This window comes from Anopheles merus, chromosome 3R, assembly GCF_017562075.2.
Source record: "Anopheles merus strain MAF chromosome 3R, AmerM5.1, whole genome shotgun sequence".
Classification (NCBI taxonomy): Eukaryota; Metazoa; Arthropoda; class Insecta; order Diptera; family Culicidae; genus Anopheles; species Anopheles merus.
Genome location: NC_054084.1, coordinates 11,934,248 through 11,955,914, shown reverse-complemented (window position 1 = coordinate 11,955,914; position 21,667 = coordinate 11,934,248). Strand labels below are relative to the sequence as shown.

Genomic DNA, 21,667 nt, shown 5'->3' with positions numbered 1-21,667 from the left:
TATTGTGTGTTCTTGTCCTTCACTGTTCCGTCAATAAACGCTCTACGAAGACCTGTTAAAAGACACTTCCGTTACACTGTGCTGCAGAATTTGCCTACCTCTGCACGAGCATGCTCTTAATTACGATCGTCATCGATTTAACGATCGATTGTAGCTCGATGGCGAACTACATCGGGGGCTAATACAAATTACATTAGAGCGTGTCCACATGTTTATGTGGGTTAATGACAACCTTTACAGCGGAGAAAGAGTTGTGTTGCACTTCTTTGTACCCTGGTAGGTGGGGCGTTGTAGTACAAGAAGAATATTCCGGACAAAGCGCGAGGGTCACTCAAAGAAAACGGGAAAGTGGTGCCGACTTTCCAGACGCTCTATGCAGCCCGCCAAGTCTAATTGTGTCAAGTCTTAGAGCCCCAGCTCAAGGTGGTAATTGGTGAAGGGCGATCAAGACACTGTCCCAGTGACCGTTTAAATTGTTGAGCCAATAATTATAATAAATGGTTTGTTGGCCACTTTCTTAGCACTTTCTTCTTGTTAATTGTTTAACAACAAACTTCCTTGTCTAGCGGTAGGGCTTTTGTTACTGCAAACACTTATTAAAGTGAAGAAAATGTATGGCGATGGATACAAATTGAAAAAAAAAACAATCCTGCTCAAGATACAATGCATATGATTAGATTAAATTGAACCACAATGTATATTCTTTAATATCGCAAAAAAAGGATAATTTGTTCGAAGCTTAACCTTGCCCGCCTGTCTTGCGGGAAGTAGCTTAACGATGGAAAATGTATTCATCGCTGCGTAGTCCTAATTGTGGCAGACATTTATCGCTCAGCTCATTGATTGGAAACGGCAGAAATGGCCATAAAATAAGACAATAACTGTTTCCAAAGACAAGATCCAGCTGCTTTACGCTGTACTTTATGTGCCTTCATTGTTTAACTTGTAGTTTAAAGATTAAACTCGATGTTGCAAGGATTCAATCCACCGTACGGGTCCTCTCTCCACGGTATGGTTCTTGTTTTAGCCTAATTAATACGTTAAAATTTGCTTCCCTGCCATCGTATTTCTTAGCCGCGATGTCGATTGTACCGCGCATGGAAACGCAACGATCGCCAGTGAAATGGTTATGTATGTACTCTTTCTTTTGTAGTCGCGATATAAACATGGATGATTGTTATAAGCGTCTACCAATTGGGGAATCCCTTCTTTCCCTTTCTGCTGTACTACCCCGTTACCTTGATCTGGGCGTAGTTGAATCGTACTTGTTCTTGTTCGACACTTTATACTGCGTGCATGACTCATAAATACTCATTATCCCAAGGTCTTATTGTTGCCGGCAGAAGGAGGTTCATAATCTTTCTAGGCTGTGTGTTCCACTGTTGCACATGTTATGTACATAAAAATCCCCCCATTCGAAACCCTTCGATAACATCTCGATCTCGTGACAGGGTTGATGTTTTTTCTCTCTCTCAACGGTTCGCATTGTTCGGTCGGGTTGCGTATTATGTTCTACAGTTTATTATGCTCGATAAATTAAAATTATTTACGTTTGGGATGGTTCTTAGAACGGGTACTTTGTACGCTTGTATGTTTGTACCATACCAATTCATGGTATTTTTAGCGATAACTACAATGACACAATTTACTTGCGTGTGTTGTGTTTATAAAATCATCCACATTATTATTTTTATCTCGCTGTGGTATAACATATTTAGCTGTAGCTGTTAACAAAAATTAAAGCACGATATTGCTGTGTATTTCTAAAAAAGCACTGGAGTCAAATTTTTAATTTATTGCCGTATTGTTCTTGCCCATGGGCGACTTTTCGGCGTCTCGAAAAAGAAACTCACGTTTCAGTTAAGACATTAATAAAAATTTGATTCATAATACAAACAAAAAAACGCAAAAAAGACGCAAATGTGTTGAAAACGTGGTGTAGAATCTGCACATTGCATTATTAACCCTGAGCTGCTTGCACAAAGGCCAGCCGGTCCGAGTCGTTTGAAGTCTCATTTTTGTTTTGTTTCACGCATGTATCAAAACGAGATTAAATTTCATTGTCTCGCGTCCAGAACAAATCGTAACATGGTTCAAAATGAAAGAAAAAGAGCACTCACTCACTCCGCAATGAGTGGAGAAAAAGATCGAGCTGCGTTGCTGCATTGATGCACCGACGAAAACGTGAGCTGCATATTTTATGAGTTGTCACTTTATGCTTGTGATTTTGCCGTCAAAACAGCGCAGTGGGACAATCGAATCGAGTATGAAGGAATTGGGATTGGAACCATGGCAGTGGCTTTAAGTCTTGATCATGCACAATCATGCTCAATGTACCAATGCAAACGGTTGTTTTGGAGTTGATGAAGCCACAAACGATAAGTTTATTCGGGTTTTAATTGAACTGCTATGCTTATTTACGCTGTAGTTTGCTTAGAGCAAGATTTTAACATTAGTAAAAACACTACTCACATTAATTAATACATTACCAACAGATACTTGTGTCGCATTTTTTTGCACCAAAGATTGCCATTGCTGTATCTTGTTCTCCAAAGAACACCTGTTGAATTAGCATAAATCTTGCCAACAGTCTCCCGGGCATTGCGTTTGCATGTTTCCGATCAATTAAAGTTGGCAAATGTATTCCTTTCGCCCATCCTGTCGGGCGAAAAGATTAGGCAAGGTGTGAAACGACTGTTGGGTTTTTAAGGTCCATCCTACGCTCGATTGTCAATGGGTTTTTTTTCTCTCCCTTGTCTTTACGCATCCTTTTGTATGCAGCTCATGGGCAGTGTTAAAATCTCCACCCAAAAACCGTCGCCGAATGGTGTTCGAATTCACGGACGAAGACCTTAAAGGTTGATGTTTTTTTTCAACACACAATATGCAAATACCTATCAACGGTCTCGATCTAATTTAATTAACGCGTGCTTGTCGTCCGAAACAAATTGGGCGTTCGGCAATAAATTAGTGATCAGACGGAGGGGTGGTGTGCGCGATTAGGTTACCAGTTCGCGCCTACAAAACAAGGCACGAAAAACATGTGTTGAAAGGTGATGCGGGGTGATGCGTGTTGTGGTATCGTATGTATTTATTTAACGTATTGCAGGGGGAGAAATAAAACAGGCGAAGGATAATGTAAACCAATAATCCGGCAAATGAAGCTCACTTTGAAATGTTAAGACAGTCATAAAATAATACAATGATTCTTTTTTAAAAGATTGTTTCACAAAAGCTCTAGAACTCGTTGGCCTCGTCACTTATCAGCGGCAGTGAATCGTTTTGTTTAATAATGCTTAAAATATTTGCATCCCCTCGTGTCCAAGGTGGAAAGGGCAAGCAAGTGATTGAAATGTATTGCCTGTTTAATGTTTGCATTGTTCATTCTGTTTTACTGCCACAACATCCAGCCAGGGTTCAAGGGTTCAAGGAAAAGGGCAGATCGATAGTGTGATTCCTCTGCCATTGGTTTTCATTGATGACCCTTGATCGATCTTTATGGGCTTTAGCTTGACGACTGCGGTAGAAGGATTGTGTGTTATAAATGGTGTGCATTTTATTGCAGCTGCTTTTGTGGCGTGGCAAATAATCGGCGACTTCGTAACCATTTTAAAGCGTACTATGGTTGGCTGCACTATGAAGTTGTTCAAAATGTAATTAACTCTTATCAAACGCGATTTTTTCTCTAAACTGAAAAGACAAAAACACACACACACAAGCATCTCACTGCTGCTGGTATGCATGTCAAAAATGATGAGAATCTCTGACATCTTGCATCATCTAATTAATGAAATGATGGTTTTGCCACTTTTGCCTTATCACGCCCTTGCCAGTAACGCATCGTGCAAAGCAACCAATAACAAAGCAACACACAGAAAAACCGCTGACAAAGATGATATGCAACGAAGCGAAGTGTTTTCTGATGACACAATGGGAAGTGCACACCATTCGCTTCCCCCTTCGTGGTCGTTAATTATAGAGTTTTTTGCATTTTTGTTTCTCGTATCAGCCGCGCAACCAAATTAAAGTGCATTTTAGCGCGAAACGCATTCGCCATACGCACGCACCACCGATATGATGGTATGCATTGTTTGGATGTGTGCTTTAAAAAAAAGCGTTATATTGTTATTTTGCAGTGCGACGGCGATGAATTTTTTAAATGCTTTCAAAATCCATTGATGAGCAGCAGCGTGAGCATGATTTTTGGGTTTTTATGCTCGAACCCCCCCCCCCCCCCCCCCCCCCCATCATCGTGGACGACCGGTCCTGGATTGTGTCGTTCCGAAACTTGATTTAAGTCGTGTTATTATTGCCATATTTCCGTTAATCATGGTTATTGGGTCGGGGTAAAAATCAGACTCCTTTTTTCTTTACAAATAATTACAATGTGTCAGACTTTTGTAGCGAGCGGTATGCGTAGGTTTTTTTTGTACGCCAAATTAAGTATGCTAATGATGATTATCCTTTCGCATGGTGGTGAGCACGTCAAAGATTCGTGGACTGAATTGTTTAAAGTAAAAGTGGCGTAAACAGGACCTATCCTAGCATTATATTTCAACAAACAATACAACCTGTTTTGCAAGTGGTTTAACGAGCGAACAAGACATCTAAATGTTTGCTTGTATGTACTTAATACATAGTGGCTCCTTTGTTGGCTTAAGTTAGATGGCTCAAATTTCAGCCTATGTCATTGGAAATAATCAACCCTGCGGCGTGTTGACTTAGTTTCAATCTCTAAATGTCAAACTTCATATATAACATATTTATGATATCGTAAAACTTTTCAGTATTTTTTATGTTTTTTTTTTCAAAAGTTATCTAAGAGTTGTTCAAATCTGTTTATATTTTTTACTTGATTTTTATATTGTTTTTCCAAATATCATAGCAAAGGTTGAGTAATTTGAGTAATTATTTACATCTTATTTACATCATAGTTAGCCAACCCCACGAGGGTCTAGATTAGAGATGCGCTTCATGAATTATACTTTCGTTGAGATTAATTCATATGAATTTTCGAACGATGAGTAATTTGAATCTTGAATCGAACCTCCAAAGATTTGTTAGTATCCAAAGATTCATGAGCATCTAAAGATTCAGATTCAACCTCTAAAGTTTCATAAATCGCTAATAATTCATGATGTCAACCTTTCTTGATTGTTAAACCTTTCTAGATTCATGATTCTTTTCATCCGAGATTCAGATTCGTAATGTGCTCTTTGGAGCGCACCTACAACTCCGATTCCGATTCCGACAAAATCCGAATCATCAGTTCCGCCAGGAGTCGAAGTCGTCCGGAGTTGTCCAAAGTCGTTCGGAGTCGTTCGGAGTCATTCGGAGTCGTTCGGAGTCGTCCGGAGTTGTTCGGAGTCGTCCGGAATCTACCAGAGTCGTTCGGTGTTGTCTGGAGTTGTCCGGAGTCATCTGATGCAATGTGCTTATGATCAGGCATTTCATTTAGTTGTGTTTTTGCGTGTGCACCTCGTATACAGGTCTTTGTTTTGAAGGCCGACTAAGGCCGACACCGACCAACTCCGGACGACTCCGAGGACTCCGAATGACTCCGAATGACTCCGGACGACTCCGGACGACTCCGGATGACTCCGATTCCCAACGACTCCCATCAACCCCAGATGACTCCGATCGAATCCGGACGACTGCGGACGACTTCGGGAGACTCCGGATGACTCCCAATAATGCTGGGAGGGAGTTGGTTCCGAAATTATCGGAGTTGGATCGGAACCGACTCTGGATTTTTGCCATTAATTCAGATTCTTTGAATAATTTCAGAAAATTCTTCAAATACATAAATCTGATTCAGATACACCAAACACTAATCTTCGATAAAAGCTGTTGCGCTAAATAAATATACAAATGTTTACGTCACACAAACCCTCTTAATATACATTACACATCATAGTGAGTCATTTCAACGTCCGATATTGGAAAAAAAATATTTTGTTTATAAAAAGTGAATCAAATCTTTCGTTCAAAAGCCAGGTATTCGGGTAACCATTAACAATATATTATTTTAGATTATATTTCACCCTTTGTTTTATTCACGTAAAATAAAGAACGAATAAAAATATACTAATGAATTGTGCCAAATATTCCGTGCAACAACGCAAAGATACTGTACTGCAATACCGCACAAGCTGAAACAGCAGTCTCGCTCAGCCACCTGTGTCTGTCCGATTCGCGCGCGCGAATCGACGTGATGAACCTGCTTTGACGTAACCGGAGGTGGGAAGGTGGCGGTATGTAAACGGCTTTTTTTATATAATGAAATCAAACACTTACTTCGTGCCTCGGTGCTTTTGGCCGCAGCGACACAGATCGCTTGCAGCTGTAGGTGATGGTACCGCTGGCAGAGCATGCTGGTCGCCATACGTCGCATGCTTCCGCGGCTTATCACTTCCACCCTGTCGTCTCCACCAGCAGGCCGAGGTTGCCCGCCGGTATCGCCCATCATGCCTGCAGTGGTGGTGTTGGTAGTGCGGACATTCACGTTCGGTGACGTTTCACAACCATTCACGGCGGTGTTTGGCGTTTGGTGGTGGGTCAGCATCATCATCGCTGACGGATCTAGAGTGCCCTCTTGCGAGTGCCAAATTCCGAGTGCCCTTCCACTTGAAGTGTGCTGCCGTCGCCGTGGCTACCAAATTCATCGACACACACACACGCACACAAACACACAAGAATAGTGAAAAAAATCTCACACGATCTAGAAAAATGTGTTTAAAAAAACAACAAACCGTCACGCCACTACGAGATCACGCCTCCGATGATCGTACGGTCGAACGGAGGGGAGGCCAAAAAGGGCGTTGATAGAACGCCAGAAGCGCAGGGAATGTGAAGCGCGGAATTTGCCACTCGGATGTCAACGGTTGCTGCTGCGTACTTTCGGTTCAGCTCTTCATTCCCTTTTCATCTCCCGTCCACTCCGACGTCCCGTCGACGTCACACACAGTCACCCGTTCGGCTGATTAGCGAAACGTGACGATTGTGCAGGCGCAACACACTTGCGCTAATCTGTTTTATCGCTCACAGGGCACGCTGCGCAAACACAATTGGAGAGAAAATTCGTTCACCCCTTTTTCTCTAGCTATTTCAGTCGCTTTCCTGTTAGACTTTATGGCAAAATTTCTATTTGAAGTACACAGACACACACACACACACTCAAACACTCACTTAGTGGAGGGGGCGGCAAATTGACCGGAAGCAATTGATTTAGCGACAATAGAAATCGAAAGCAGCGCGCGGTAATGAGGAAACAAATAGCATTTGTCCCGAAGCCAAACACACGACTGTATGGCAGTGAGCTGTAGGCAGCGGTTGGAGCGCTCGTGTGCAAAGATCTTGTAATCGTGGCACATTGGACGGTCGAGGCAATGCACTCACACACACACTCACACCTGCTTGATATCTTTCACCCGTTTTTTTTTTGTAAATCTCACTGATGCACTTGGGCGCTACTCTTTCCTCACTAAACGACCTGTGTGCACCCAGCTTCCGTGCCTGTGGGAACACCGTGTTGGACACGAAGGAACGTGTGGCGGCTTCCTGCTCACTAAACCCGCGCTCGATCGGGAGTGAGCTCGCCGGCAGTCTTCGCGAGTCACCGACTTTGGTCGCCTCGGGACGAGCAGCCGGGCGCGAACAAAAAACAATCAAAACAAAACACATCAAAGGACACAAACTAGCAGCAGCAAACGCACAACCCCGCGGAACGCTGTCAAACAAACGATCGAATTAAACCGTCGAGCTGTGTGTGTGTTTGTGATCGCAACAGAAGTGAAGAATATGCCATCGAGAAATTACACCATCGTGCGGCAGCGAGATAATGAGGGACGGGATGGGGCGACTCGCGTGGAGACCCGGGAGGTTAAGGTGAAGGTTGAGATTAAATGGCCCAAAATAAATAGCACAAGGTTTTGTGCAAAATTTCTTGGTTTTACTGTATGTGTGTGTGTGTGTGTGTGTGTGTGTGTGTGTGTGTGTGTGTGTGTGTGTGTGTGTGTGTCTTCGCGTTGTAAGTGGGCAAACACAAAGTATGGAGCTTGACGAGAACAGACAACACAACTGTAGCAGGTGGCATTTAAAAGCAGGGGGGGTTAATGAATCCGGGAGGAACGATAACCGAAACGTTTTTCTTTGGCCATTTTTCGAAAATGTTGGTTGGCGTGACAGTCTTTTCGGTGACAAATGTCACGATTGTGTGCATCCACCCGTTTTAGACATTGAGCACAACGGTTCCTGACTGCAACAAGCGCCGCTTTTTTTGGGTTTGGTTGATTTTTTAATTGCTTATTTATGGAAAAGTGGTGTTTTAATCGAGCAAAATCATACAAAAATCAACTATAAGGAAAATGATTTTGATAATTAATATTGTTGATGTTCTAGTAAGAATCCAGCAGCAAAACAAACTCACGCTCAAACCAAACATCGGTTGATAATTCGTTATAAACAGTGACGGAGCATAACCAAAGTCTTGTAAGCCGTTATCAATCGAGCTTGACGTACATTAGCTTCATCTGTTTACTTTCGATGTTTCAGTTCGCATAAAAAATGGTATTGAGACGACTTCATCACAAGATTTACAACATGTTGGATTTGTTTGGAATTTCGTTTTTTTAAGTTTTAATGAATGAAGCCAACGATTTGATGACAAAAGGCATCATTAACTATTCTACACGAACTTTCATTATTCCTTGAGGATGGTCGTGCCTTTTTTATTATTTTATTAAGCTAACTTGTTTTACCTTTCACTTTATGAAGCAAATGCTACCCTTACAAGCGTATGTAGAGCAAACATTGCGTGTCCTTGCCGTCGCAAATCGATTGCTCACGACTCCGCGGCAAATAGACGGTTGCTGTATCCTCATTAGGCTGCTTGTGATATATTTTATTGTAAGCACAAGGGCACATACGCCCGCGCTGTGCGCAGTGCGATAATAAACATTTCGGTAAACATGTGAACCGATGCGTGAACCGATTTTGGCCGGCGCCAAAATCATGCCATGGAGACGAGAAAATTCATGCAAAACCGTATTCATAGCATGAAAAACATGGATATGGAATGAAATTAGCCATTATTTCGACCAAGTTTAATGCTCAATCGCTCATTCGGTAGTGTTAGTTCTGTCCACCGGGTGGCTGGCAAGAAATAAGCCATTGCTAGAATAGTTCCCCCCAGTCCATAGAATCAATAATGAGGCTAAGATCACCTGATTTAACACATCACGCACGTTTTGTGGCGAATCTCACCCGCACGCCCATCATGCGTGAAATTGCAAAGAGGCTCTAAATTTTACAGCTTAATGCTAATGACCGCAACATGGTAGGGTGGACAAAGTCAGACAGATACACCGTTCAGGCGCTACTAAAGACTCACTGTGTATGGAAATGAATCGCGAACCGGGCACGCACGGAGACAGTCTCGTACGGAGAGCAATGTTTGGTAGTTTAAAAAATTCCAGTATCGTTAAATTCAACGCCCAACCGATGTGATGGATCCTCGAAAGCAATAAACGAAAAAAACTAAGAAAACATGTAAAACTTTCTCTGCTTTGCATCACCCATTTTCTAGTCGTCGTGTTAGTCGCGGGGGTCTGTCTGTGTCGCACGTAACCTTCGTGGCAAGGGTAATAGACGGTAATTAGTTAATTTAAATGCAACGATTAGCCTGCTGCCATCACTACGACCAGTTCCAGTGTCAGTATGTGTGTATGTGTGGCAATGGTGTTGTCGTTTTTTCCCATACTTGGAAAGAAAAAAATGAGCAAACAGATGAAGTCATCTAAATTGAATTGAATGGCAGCTAGGCGTTGAAGTTAAATTAATTATGCGCTTGCCTCATTTCGAGTGTGCTGTTGCGCACTGAAATATGCTTCAAAGTGATGGATTTACCGTTTTTGTATCTTCTACGGAAGCGTTCATGCCCTCTTCCCATTTGCAACTGTCTTTTTTTTTTTAAATTGAACTAGTTTTAATGAAATATTTTGGTGTTTAGATATTGTAACACATTGTATGCAGAAATAGTAAATCCCTGCCGTGTTTAATTTGAAGCATAAACACTGTTTTATTAACAGCGTTCGTTTTGTGTACCGAATTCTTTCCTTTGCCCCTCAAATCAGGTGGTCAGGTGCCGAGCTTGGAGTAAACAACGGTGCTGTGTTTGAAAATAAAATACATTACCACACGTACACGAGAAAAGGGGCATACAGTGTCGAGTGTACATTGTTGGATCAATCCAATGGCACAAGGAAACTGCTCGACAGGCTCCGTTCGTTTGTTTCTCCGTTTCTCGGAGGGGTGTGATTTTTAGCAATAGTTTCCAGCGACGCCGAACACTTGTCTATTGTTTGTTTGTAAGTCAGCTTTACAATGTTGTCCATCGGTGAAGATGCTCTAGTTATGGCAAACAATTCAGGCGTAAGGTTGGCCAGAGGAGGAGAAGGATGGACACAATAAGATTGTGCTCTTAACCTTGTGCTACAATGTTACCTGTTAATGTTAAATAATTAATGCTAACAACATTTTCAAACAATGTTAAATCCTGAACCTAATGTTCAGTACACTATAAAGTTTTATCAAATGGGCGGACAAGTATCTGTGAAACATAGACGTTATTTTATTTAAGAAATATTTTTTTATCATATTTTTCCAGTTGGATAATGTCAATTACAACTTACAAGTGTGAAACAATCATCAATCAAATGAAACTATATTTAAATATTTTAATAATATGTATTTATTTTGACCCGCCCAGCCCTTACACCGGCCACCCAACCAGATACTATTTCTATGCTCTCAAAACTCAGATTTATTTTTTTAATTTATTTTATTTTATATTGTTGTAAACATGTTCCTAACTTCGACAAGTTATACGCCTGTAAACACACGCAAAGCTTAACTGCATCCTGATAAAATGTTAGCTTACTTAACACTTAAAGTGTATATACGCACACACTCTCAAAATATAATATTTTAAACTTGCACCATATTGCAGCTATGTTTCTAATTACACTGTAAAAAAAATCCCTGTACATATCTTACGTTACCACACTCACATGCATCCTTTTATAACCCATTTGTCCACTCTTTTAATTGTGACACTAAAAAGCTAACCTTTCGCATTGTTCTTTCTTTCTTACAGGTAAGTTTTGTGTGCTGCGCGCTCAATCTTCACCACAGCAACAAAGCATCAGCATCATCGGCTTGGAATTGTATCGAAAAAGGAGTAGTTTTTTGTCGTTCCGGTTCCATTTTTTGACCTCTCGCCGCGCAGATATGCTGCATCACCGTGTATTCTTTATGATTTGGTGAAGCAAAATTCATTATTCGGAAACTTTTGCCCAGTGGACGCGCATCCGTGTTGTGCTGTTGCTGCTCATGCCATGACTTTACATACTTATTGTTTTGCCGCATGCGCAAATCCCCCCGCCGTACTCGTTCGTGCACATTTTTGCATATTATTAACACCTTGACCCCACGAAGCAGCAGCAGCAGAACGCAGTCGGAACGGTCGGAGACTGCAACTGACCGCTTGCTTTACTGTCCGACCATTCGTTCAGGCATAAAAAATCTAATTATGCTTGGTGGGGAATTAATCTGCCAGCCCTGCAGGAGATCGCAGCTTTACTCCGTTGCTTTCGGGGGCTCGGAATTAAATGTTGTAAAACAGTTGCTAAACAAAAGTTCTTCCTTCTAGCGGGGAAGTATTGCTCCGATTGCCTGTCATACACCTTTTGCTCTGCGCTTTGGGAGGATTAACCGATGCTTGGGCAGCAGGGTCATCATATGGGGCTATAGCTTTTGAGTGAATGTGTTTTTCATTATGGTGGAATATTTCACACCGTGACCGCCAATAATCTTCCCCTGCGTCGCTTCGGGGTATGACGGTGGTGTACGGCTGCCCAGGTTTCAAAGTGTCGTTTCCTTTAGAAGCGCGCTGGCCGCTGCAGACCGATCCGATGCCGCGGTGTACCGGTCGACGACGCTGCTTTGGCTCGTCAGCGAATTTACGATTTTTATGGCTCTGCTGATTCGCCGGTACTGCACTTTCGCGCCGCTCCACGTGCACATGTGCACTTTATGATTTATTTCTTTGATGGTTTTTGGTTGCATTACGTCGTCGCCGTCGTTTACTCGTGCGGGTCCGTCCGCTGAACAGGGTGGAAACGATCGCTTCGTACCCGCGCTGGCATTTTGACCGACGAAATGATGGCCCCGCCGAAAGGAAAAAGGTATAAATTTTGGCTCGTAACAGCATTGTGGATTTTATGATTGTTGTTTCGTTTTTGGAAAAAAGGCAGCAAGAGAGCGATGGTAACAAAAGAACAATCTAAAGTTCTTTGGCCAGTTTACCTGTCTCCTTCTCTCGTTCTCTCTCGGTTGCTGCTTCTTCAATTTCAATAGGCAGAGCGACAACTGTGGTTTCGATGGTTTTGTGGAACGTGACTGCAGCAGAACATGATTACTACAGCATGGGCCAAATGCCTTAACCGCTCATCCGAGTGCACCGAAGAATTGGCATATTATCTGGCGGATACGCAATGTTTTGCGCTTTTACAGACAAATGCTGCTTCTTGCTCAATTTGCATGATCACTACATTGTTCTTTCGGTTCTGTGCTGCATTTGGGGAAGTGGAATTGTGTCTCTTATTGTTCGGAATGTATTTGACGTCATGGATGGAACCGTTGCGCTCTTTCATCAATTGTACATTGCGTTGGAAATTTTAGTGCATTGAGAAAGTTTACTCTATTGCATTAGTAGCGCAGTTTGGCTTGATTTTTATTTTAGTTTATTTGTTTAAGTGCGTTGCTTTGGAGTCAAAATATTTAACTTTTTTTTTTCTTTGGCACAACAACCGCTGTCGGTCAAGGCCTGCCAGTACCCACTAATGAAGTGAGCTTGGCTTTCAGTGACTTATTGTTACCATAGCAGGATAGTCAGTCCTACGTATGGGGGCACGGTCTATTCGAGATTTGAACCCATGACGGGCATGTTGTTACGTCCTACGATTTGACAACTGTACCACTAGACCGGCCCGGTTAAAAAAAATTTAATTACCAAAATCATCCACAATAGTTTAATTTTATGAACTGCATTTTAATAAATTCATGCAATTTTCCTTAATTTTATTTATTGAGTTGATGAATTAATGAATTCAATGTAATTAACGGCATCGAACCAAACACGGACGATTTTCTGTCCGTCTCGGCACGTCCTATTGCCCATAGTTCTTGATTAATCGGCGTAGTTTGGCTAGTGCCCGCCAGGTGCTATGGTGTAGCTCAGTTTCAAATTAGCTCAAAATTCATTGAATGCATGCTTGATACGTGTTGGTTCGTTTATTTTCCTGCTAAACAGACGTTTTAAAGCTCTTTAAAAATATGTTGTAAATATTTTGAGTGTTTTACACGATCATCAAGTAAGATAGCAACATAAATTCAATATTTACTCTAAACGTTTATGTATCTATTCCGTTGAATGATGTCGTTTTTTGTGAACAAAAAAACGAATTTATTAGCGTTATTTCTTATGCATCTTGGAGATTTCAATTGATACTATTTAGTTTTGAGAAGAGTTATTTAATATAATAAAGTTTGCTTTTTTTCAGTGGGATTAATAACAAGTTTGCTCTGTGTTGTTAGTTAGATGTTGTTCATTATCCAATGCTTTATTGTAATGAAATATTAAAAATAGATTTAAATTTATTTCATAAATGTTAAGATTGTTGAAAAACTTGTTTTTACTTGTATTCAAGATTATTTGCAATTTAACGCAACAATTTTGTTACGCTTACATATAATTCCGATAACTGGTACAAATAAATTCAAACACTCGTGTAAAGAAGAGCAATCCACCCCGAGAATCATAAGTCATGCTATCGGCATATGTAGAAACAGAAAGAGAGAAGCAGTTCTCTCATCGAAAGAGCGATAGGGTTGAAGATAGGAACTAAGCGAAAAAGCAACAAACAAACAAGTTTCTCTCTTCTCAATCCATTTGCACAATGGAATAACCCGTGGCATATTGCGGCAATAAATCGCGCTAGCTTTTCGTTAACCTTTTATGGTACAGTTAAGCGAGTCTTTATTTAGATAGAAAATGCGCTTATTTAAAATTTGCGCCATTGTTTTTAGTTTAGTAATGAATTTGAGTTTAAAATTAGCCTTAAATTCGTTTGCTTAACAAAAACTAAACATTTTGACCACTCGCTTTACCCATCGTGCGCCGGTCAAATCCCGCCAGCGCGTTCGCACGTGTGTTGCACGATGGATGGAATTGTTATTATTTTGATCGGACCAGTCGTCGCGTGAAGATCCGTCCGTCTGGGTGCGGCGCGCGCGTTGCAGCGTGTTGCTGCTGCCGGTGCTGTTGCACTTGGCCGCGGCGCGTAATTTCTCGTAACCACCCCTCCGTGCTATATCGTGTATGCTTTCGTTTATGCACCACGGTGAGGATGATGCGTCCTTCGAACGGGGAAACAGGAAGAACGTGACCCAATCGGAAGCGCACAAAGTGTGTGTGTGTGTTGTGTGCTGTGTGAGGTGTCTTTCTATTTCTATTCATCAGTTCCACCTCCAACAGTAGCGATTGACAGCTGCCATATTAGCTGTGCTAAATTGCTTTCACGTGCGCGTGTCCTGCCCGGGGGACTGTGGGAACTCGATCAAATTACAACGCGAACCCTTCGACACGGCACGAGATGGGCACGAGTTAGGGCAGGCCGAATAAAGAAATAGCGGATGGTGGATGTACATAAATTAGCACCCAATCGGTTGACACTGCTCGCGCGCGGAAACGGTTCCGGATATGTTTAGTGAAATTGAGTGAAATAAGCTGTTAGTTAGTGAAACATATTATTCCCCCCCCCCCCCCCCCCAACACATAATGTGATAAATGATTAACGTTAAAATGTAGCAAATAAGTGCCTCGCTAGCGCGCCTTTTCTTTGCCGAAAAGTGTTGTAAATAGTAGACGGTAATCGATAGGCCTTAAGCAGTCGTTCCCAAACGAATGTGGTGTGGTGTGTGTTTTTGTTCACAAATTAAAAGATAACAAAATTGATCGTACCGACAAAAAGTTATGTAAATGTGGCCTGTAGAAGGAGGTGTGCATTGTTAATCGTATGTGTGTGTATGTGTGTTGTAAAATTCAAACCAGCCAAAGGTGTGATTTATCAAACTTCAAAATCCAACGAAATTATATTTTTAATGAAAGGTAATATTCATAATCTAATACTGTAAGCAGTTTTTCTTGAAACCCCTGTATTGCTATATTGCCATTCTTGTGCGATCAACTTCAAATTATTCGGGTTTATTTATTCCGATTTATGCTTTACGACACAAGAGACGATTTAAAAACGCACTAATGCACCAACCACACTCGTAAATGATATGATCATAATTTTAGCCAAATACTTTAATCACACTGTTTATTACGCATTTCCCATCATGGTGCATTAATGCCGTGAAATTGGATTTATGATCCTCTCTCTTTCTCTCTCAGCTCCTGGTGCACATGCTGTTAATTTGTTTCCCCGAATCGAAGAACAGCCGTTTTGGCGTATAAAAAAAAACTCCGACAGTTCTTTTTTCGTATGTTTGGTTGGTTTGATTTGGCAAAACGAAATAAGTAAAATTCGTAAACCCAGCAACCCACCTCCCATTCCGGGCACTCAATTCACCGTGAAGCTGTTGAATGCCGAACGAATCGTCCCTTCGGTTCATTATCGCACGGTGTGAATGGTGCACGGGAACGGGGGAAGGTAAGGAAAGGAAATACGTTGGTTATTAATGAATTAGACGAAATGCAAACATATTTCATGTGATCAAGGTCTTCCCGGTGTGTGCAGGTCGCTGTTCCTTCCTTCCACCTTGTCTCGCTCATTTTGTAACTTTTCTCTTGGAACGAAGGCAGCACAAGGGACAACACAATGGACTGGTTGGATTTTGTTGCTTCTTATCCAAAAAGCGAACATGGATTCAAACACAAAATCCATCTCGAGCCGAGCCCCTCTCTCGGGGCTTCTCTGCGACGTTGGGCCGGCTACAAGTCGGAAACAATTTTAGGGCTTAGCCTTAGCGAAGGGATAGATGCGGACCAACGCGAAACAATAGCATTCTTGGTGAAGTTATGCTACACCACCACCACCACCACCACTGGCGATGGTTTGGGTGCTCCTCCCTATGCACCCGTTCTCGCACACCGTTCAACCTTTCAGGAGGGGTGCTGCTGATGCTGAAGTGTAAATTAAAATCGACCAATGCTGAGAGATTTCTCATTCGCTCTTCTACTCATCAGTGGTGGTTCCTGGCGGGTGGTGGTGGTCCTCGATCAGCGTGTGGTTTAGATGTTGCTCCCAGTTTCAAACAAGAAGCAGTGCAGAATAAGTGTTTAGGTTAAACGAGTATTTGGAGACCTACTCGTTTTTTTTTTCTTTCTTTCGGCATTTTGAAGTACTTTATCCTCTTCCTGTACTCAAGAGCGTGTCCCATTTATGGGAATGGTAATTTATTCTTACAATTGTGCACGTTGTATAGAATATTTTTTCGCTCATTATGTACCTAAGAAAGTGCGGGATAACTTGTAAGAGAAAACATCAATATGCCGCGGATTATTATTTCTATCTTTTTTTGTATGTCAAATGCCAAAAATAAATGTAAAAAGAATTAAAGAAAAAATAAAATAAATGGAAAATGCAATCACGGGAATAAAATAAGGCTTAGATTAATAGATTTGTTTGATATCTAAAAATGTACAAAATAAAAAAAATATTCGGCTTTTATGTGGGTTATGTATACTTCTTTAAAGTGAAAACATTTGATAACCAAAAATGTCATTTTGTAATGATAATCATTAATTATAGTGTCATTGTTTCATTTTGTACATAATTTTTATCTATTTATGATATACCGTAGCACATTACTTCAAATGTGTGTTATGCTTAAGCGGTATAATTACACTATAATATTTAAAATGCTGATATACCATCAACAAAAACAACTTCACTTTATGCGCTTAGATAACGAAGCAATGGCCACAAAACCGTTCTTAAACTGTCTTTAACAGGGCCAAAAATGTTTTAAAAGAATAAGAACATTAGGAGATAAAGTTTGTATTTTATCTTTGTTTGTTTGTTTGTTTTTTTGCTCCGAAATCAAAGTATTTATTAGTTTCACGATGATGTGTTTTGAAACAAAAAATGTGAATATTCTATGTACAAAATTAGTATATTTTTGCAAAATTACAATGTACACATACAAATGGAACGAATTACGGGGAAAAGTTGAATAATTTGTCGGCGATCTACATCATTTGCACAATTCCTTGAAATGTTTGGAATATAGAACTCTAAAAATATATTTAAATTATTACAAAATTGGCTTTCTAAAGGGTTAATCTACTTACAATAATCATACATCACGATCCATTTCGAAAATGCTACCGTCGCCTTAAAAAACAATCGCGTTAATATCGGTTTGTCCTCTAAATATCGATATTTGAATGTCTGAAATGTCTCACATCATCTTCCCAGAGCCATCATCATCTAATTATATCTCACGATCGCACACCTTTAGATTTCATTCTCGGTATGTTAGATCTGGTCTCTCCCAGCCTCCCAACCTGATCAATCTTATTCAGATCAAAAAGAGATGGTGTACGCGTCTTCCTCCCTGCGCAACCTTTGGTACAAGTCTTCTTGACACGTTGACTGGTTTCATTATTCCTCCCCAAAAAAATAGTATTGCCGTCCGCTCTTTTCTGCGCGTACCGTGACCGAATAAATCAGATCGGAATCTTAACAGAAAATCCCCCCCACCGGCGGCACAGTAAATGCTTTTGTTTGCGCGATGTACGACGATAGTTAGGCAAATGTTCTAGAATGAGCGTTCGGTCGAGGCGGGGGAAGAGCGAATTTAGCGTACTTTTCATTCTTCTGCACTTTTCGGACAGTCATTACTCCCTCAGCGATGACGTGTACCTTGGGTCAATGGAAGTAGATTAATTGGTGTATTCTCCTCCGTCCCTCGCCAGGGGAGCGCGACTGGAAGCACAAGACGAATGCTGTCGGCTGGGGAATGTATTATTTTCATGCTCTGTACAACGGCTCGTTTTCGGGCTGTGGGGCAGGGTGGCAATTACCATGTCCTCCACCATTTTCGGAAGAGACACAAGCTGCTGAAACTCGTACCTTCAACGGAGGGACGGAAACGTCCACACAGCCAGAACTCTCTCAACAGTTCGATTCCCGAACCCTCTCCTGTGGGGAGAAGCTGTGTTGTGGTTTTTGGTGAGGTGAGGGATGCGTTTGGGTGTGTGTTTTTTGCGGTTTGAAAAGTCTTTTGTTTTCTATTTGCCTTCTGTGCGAGAAACTCTGAATTCCGAGAAGTTCGCGCGGTGATGAGTTTTTCGTTCGATTTGTTGACCGGCGGGTGTGCGCTTACTCTTCACGGATCCGATGATTTGTGAATGGCTTTCAATTAGAAACGGACCAGCACGGCAAGGTTGAAGTACGTGTGTTAATTAAAATAATTACATTTTTGGGGGCTGCAGCGGAGCTTGATGATGATGAGTTGATGACGAGCGAAGAATAAATGGGTCCGTTTGTTGTACTTCTGGAGAGGTTTCGCGGTGCTGTGGGTGCTTTTGGAGGTATGATGTCATTTTCATTTGTCCTGTAATGATTAATACTTTGGCGGCACGTTGCTTTACACGCGCGGCTACATTGTAGAGGTACTGCTTCGAAACCAGTATAAAGGAAAACAATTAATATTCCTTACCCGCCGAGTATGATTTGAATGTTCGTCCAATCAATGAGCCTTCGTACTCGGCGTGTGTGTATCATCCTCCCCAAAAGCTGAACCCGTTTTCCCCGTTTTGCCCCATTTGCTAATCATTCCATCGACAAAACAAGCCAAACCGCCCACTTTGTGCCCGTTCGGCAATGAGAAAACCACCCGAAGATGCGGTCCCGGTCGTATTGTGATTCTATGTTTATGTGCCGCGGTGCCCCAGCCACCAAGCAGGACACGGAGCAGAAAACGAGCAGAAGGCACAGGGCGATGTGGGTACCGCCCTACGATCAACACTTTACTAATCAAAATTAATGATATTTCTTCTCAATTCAATTACAATTCGGCGATGGAAAACATGCCGCTCCGTACGCGTCTCCCTTCGCTTCACCCTTTTTGGGGCGGGTGTTTGTCCGCGTGCAAATGAGCTCAAGCTACTCAATCCCATGAGAAGCAACAGAAAATGGGGTATAAGAAAGGCCTATTTTATTCTTCTCTTTGCCCTCAAGTACCCAGAAAAAAAAATCACGTTGCAGAAGAAATCACGATCGATGATCGCGGGTTTGTGTGGTGGTTAGCTAGCCGCGCCACTGCTCCCACTCGAAAATAGTCGCACTAAACAGTACCCTTTGGAATCGTGCACGAAGTCTAATTGTTCGATCATTGCTTTGAGCTGTGGCTTCAAGTTCGATCTGTGGCGGCGGTGTCCAGTTTGGTGCCGGTCTGCGGGAGGTTCAACTATGTTGAACTCGTTAATTTCTTCTAATCATGGCTTGTGTGAGGGTTTCGGGAGAATTGGAATGAGTCTACTGGAGAAAACTGTTTCTATGATTGAATGACAGATTGGGCAGTATCGAACAACAGTAACTGTTCAATGAGAAGAATTTGTAATTTGAAAAAAGGGAGCATACTTTCAAGTGCTATACATTCATGTATGTACCAATTGCTGATTCTATTCCTAGAACTGTATGTTTTGAATAGTGTAACATATTTTACAAAGAATAACTGCATAAAAGTGAAACTAGAGCTTTACAGCTTTCAATTGAAAACTTTAAAAAGTCTTAAATATTCCCCGGTTTTTTATGAATAATCGATTCTTCCTATTTCTGACATTTGAGGGTTTTTTTTATTCTAGTCAGCTTTTTTATAAGGATTTTGGCACTTTGCGGCTGAAATAATGTCAACAATCTATACAAAACCGCACGCCAAAGTAGCCTTCGGTTTTAAGCCTAGATTATTTCATCCAGAACAAATGTAAACTGATGCCGATTCGTTCAAGGCTCGATCCTGCTAGCACATGTCTGATTGAGCTCTATAACTTAAATTATAGAAAGGACTCATATTCGGAAATATAACTCCAATTATTGAAATTCTTTAAGTTATTAGAATACGAGCTATTATTAGTTTTGTATTAGAGACTCAAGTATTCTTCTACAAATACTTTTGATGTTAGCTCAATTTTTAATACGATGTTTTTGATGAATTTATTTAACTATTTACAGTCGTTGCCTCCAAATTTTGGCTCTAAGACATCAATTTTTTACTCTAACTCACCTATTTTTGTCTCTAAGTCAACAATGTTTGACTGTTGTAGGAATCATGATAAATTTACAATGTATTTGAGCAGATGTCTCTCTATCTCTCTTGTTGGCCTGCTCACGGTAGAGCACGTCGATGTGGCATGACCCGTTTAACAATAATTCTCCAGGATGCTCTGTCCCTGGCTGCAGCCTCCCATCCACGTAGACACCCGATCTCCGATAGGTATCACTTCACCTGATCTAGCTATCGAGTTCGCTGGTATCCGAACCGGGGATCGCTGCCCGTCATCATCCTGACATGCCCCAGCCATCGTATCCTGCCGGCCTTCGCCACCGTCAGAATGCTCGGTTTGCCGTATAGCAATTCGCCGTTGAGCAGATGTATGACAACTTTAAATTGACATCATAAAAAAAACACTACAAACCCCCTGTAATTTGATTGTTTTTGTGCAAAAAACATTAGTGCCTTAAAGACAATAATAGGTAAGTTATAGCCAAAATTTGGTGGAAACGAATGTATTTGTTCATGTTTGTTAAACAAACGCTGCATCTATTATCAAAAATAAGGCGTTATCGTGTCCAATTTGTTAAAATGTGTATTAAAATGTCATGTCATGAAGTTGTGTGGAGAATCGCCAGGCTGGCATTCCGCGGACATCCGTCCGTTATAGACGTTCTTAACGCTATTCAGAAAATTCTGTAAATAAAAAATACGGCACAGAACAACCAATCCTTTTGTAAAATCAAAACGTTGGTATTGCTACGAGCAAGTATTGGGAACTACCTCTGGACGACAAAGCAGCCTTAACCTGCTGCTGCAACTACAAAAAGAGATGTTTGCTGAAGAAAAACATCCTTTGTACTTATCGGCTAGTTTCAGACATCAGTTATTGAATCATTGCATACATTGTACGCAAACTATTTTCCATCGGATTTGATCATTGAAAAAACTCACACAATGTTATACATAATGCTCTTAACATTGTCACCGCTCACTGGCTGCTGCATTATTTATGGTTGCGGCGGTGGCACTACAGCGGCACTTAAGGGTATGCGGTACGAGAATGTGCTCTTGTTGGAGACCTATCCTCATACCTAACCTCGACCCTGACCGCGGCGTATCCAAGTTTCTCAACCGCAACCACAAAATTGAATTTGTTTCGAACGCGACCGGAAATTAGCTTAGAAAGAGCAATCGCTTCCCAACCGGAGAGGGGCCATCGTTGCATCGTTGTTGCATCCGCGATGCATGCTTTTCAGATCACTGGGGAAAGGCACACCCAACACTCACACACAAACGGTTTAGGCCGAATCAATAGAAC

The 21,667-nt window shown here is 41.5% G+C and overlaps 2 protein-coding genes across 9 annotated transcripts in view; one reads left to right on the top strand and one right to left on the bottom strand.

Moving 5' to 3' along the window:
* Nucleotides 1-7,601, bottom strand: part of LOC121596789 (protein phosphatase 1L) — a 30,435-nt gene extending 22,834 nt beyond the window's left edge. The window contains exon 1 of the mRNA XM_041922025.1: nucleotides 6,298-7,601. Coding sequence (XP_041777959.1) covers nucleotides 6,298-6,571 — 274 coding nt within the window. The 5' untranslated portion in view covers nucleotides 6,572-7,601. The remainder of the gene's footprint in view (nucleotides 1-6,297) is intronic.
* The window catches only part of LOC121596788 (dedicator of cytokinesis protein 9), an 89,541-nt gene that overhangs the window by 15,472 nt on the left and 52,402 nt on the right, over nucleotides 1-21,667 (top strand). The window lies entirely within an intron of this gene.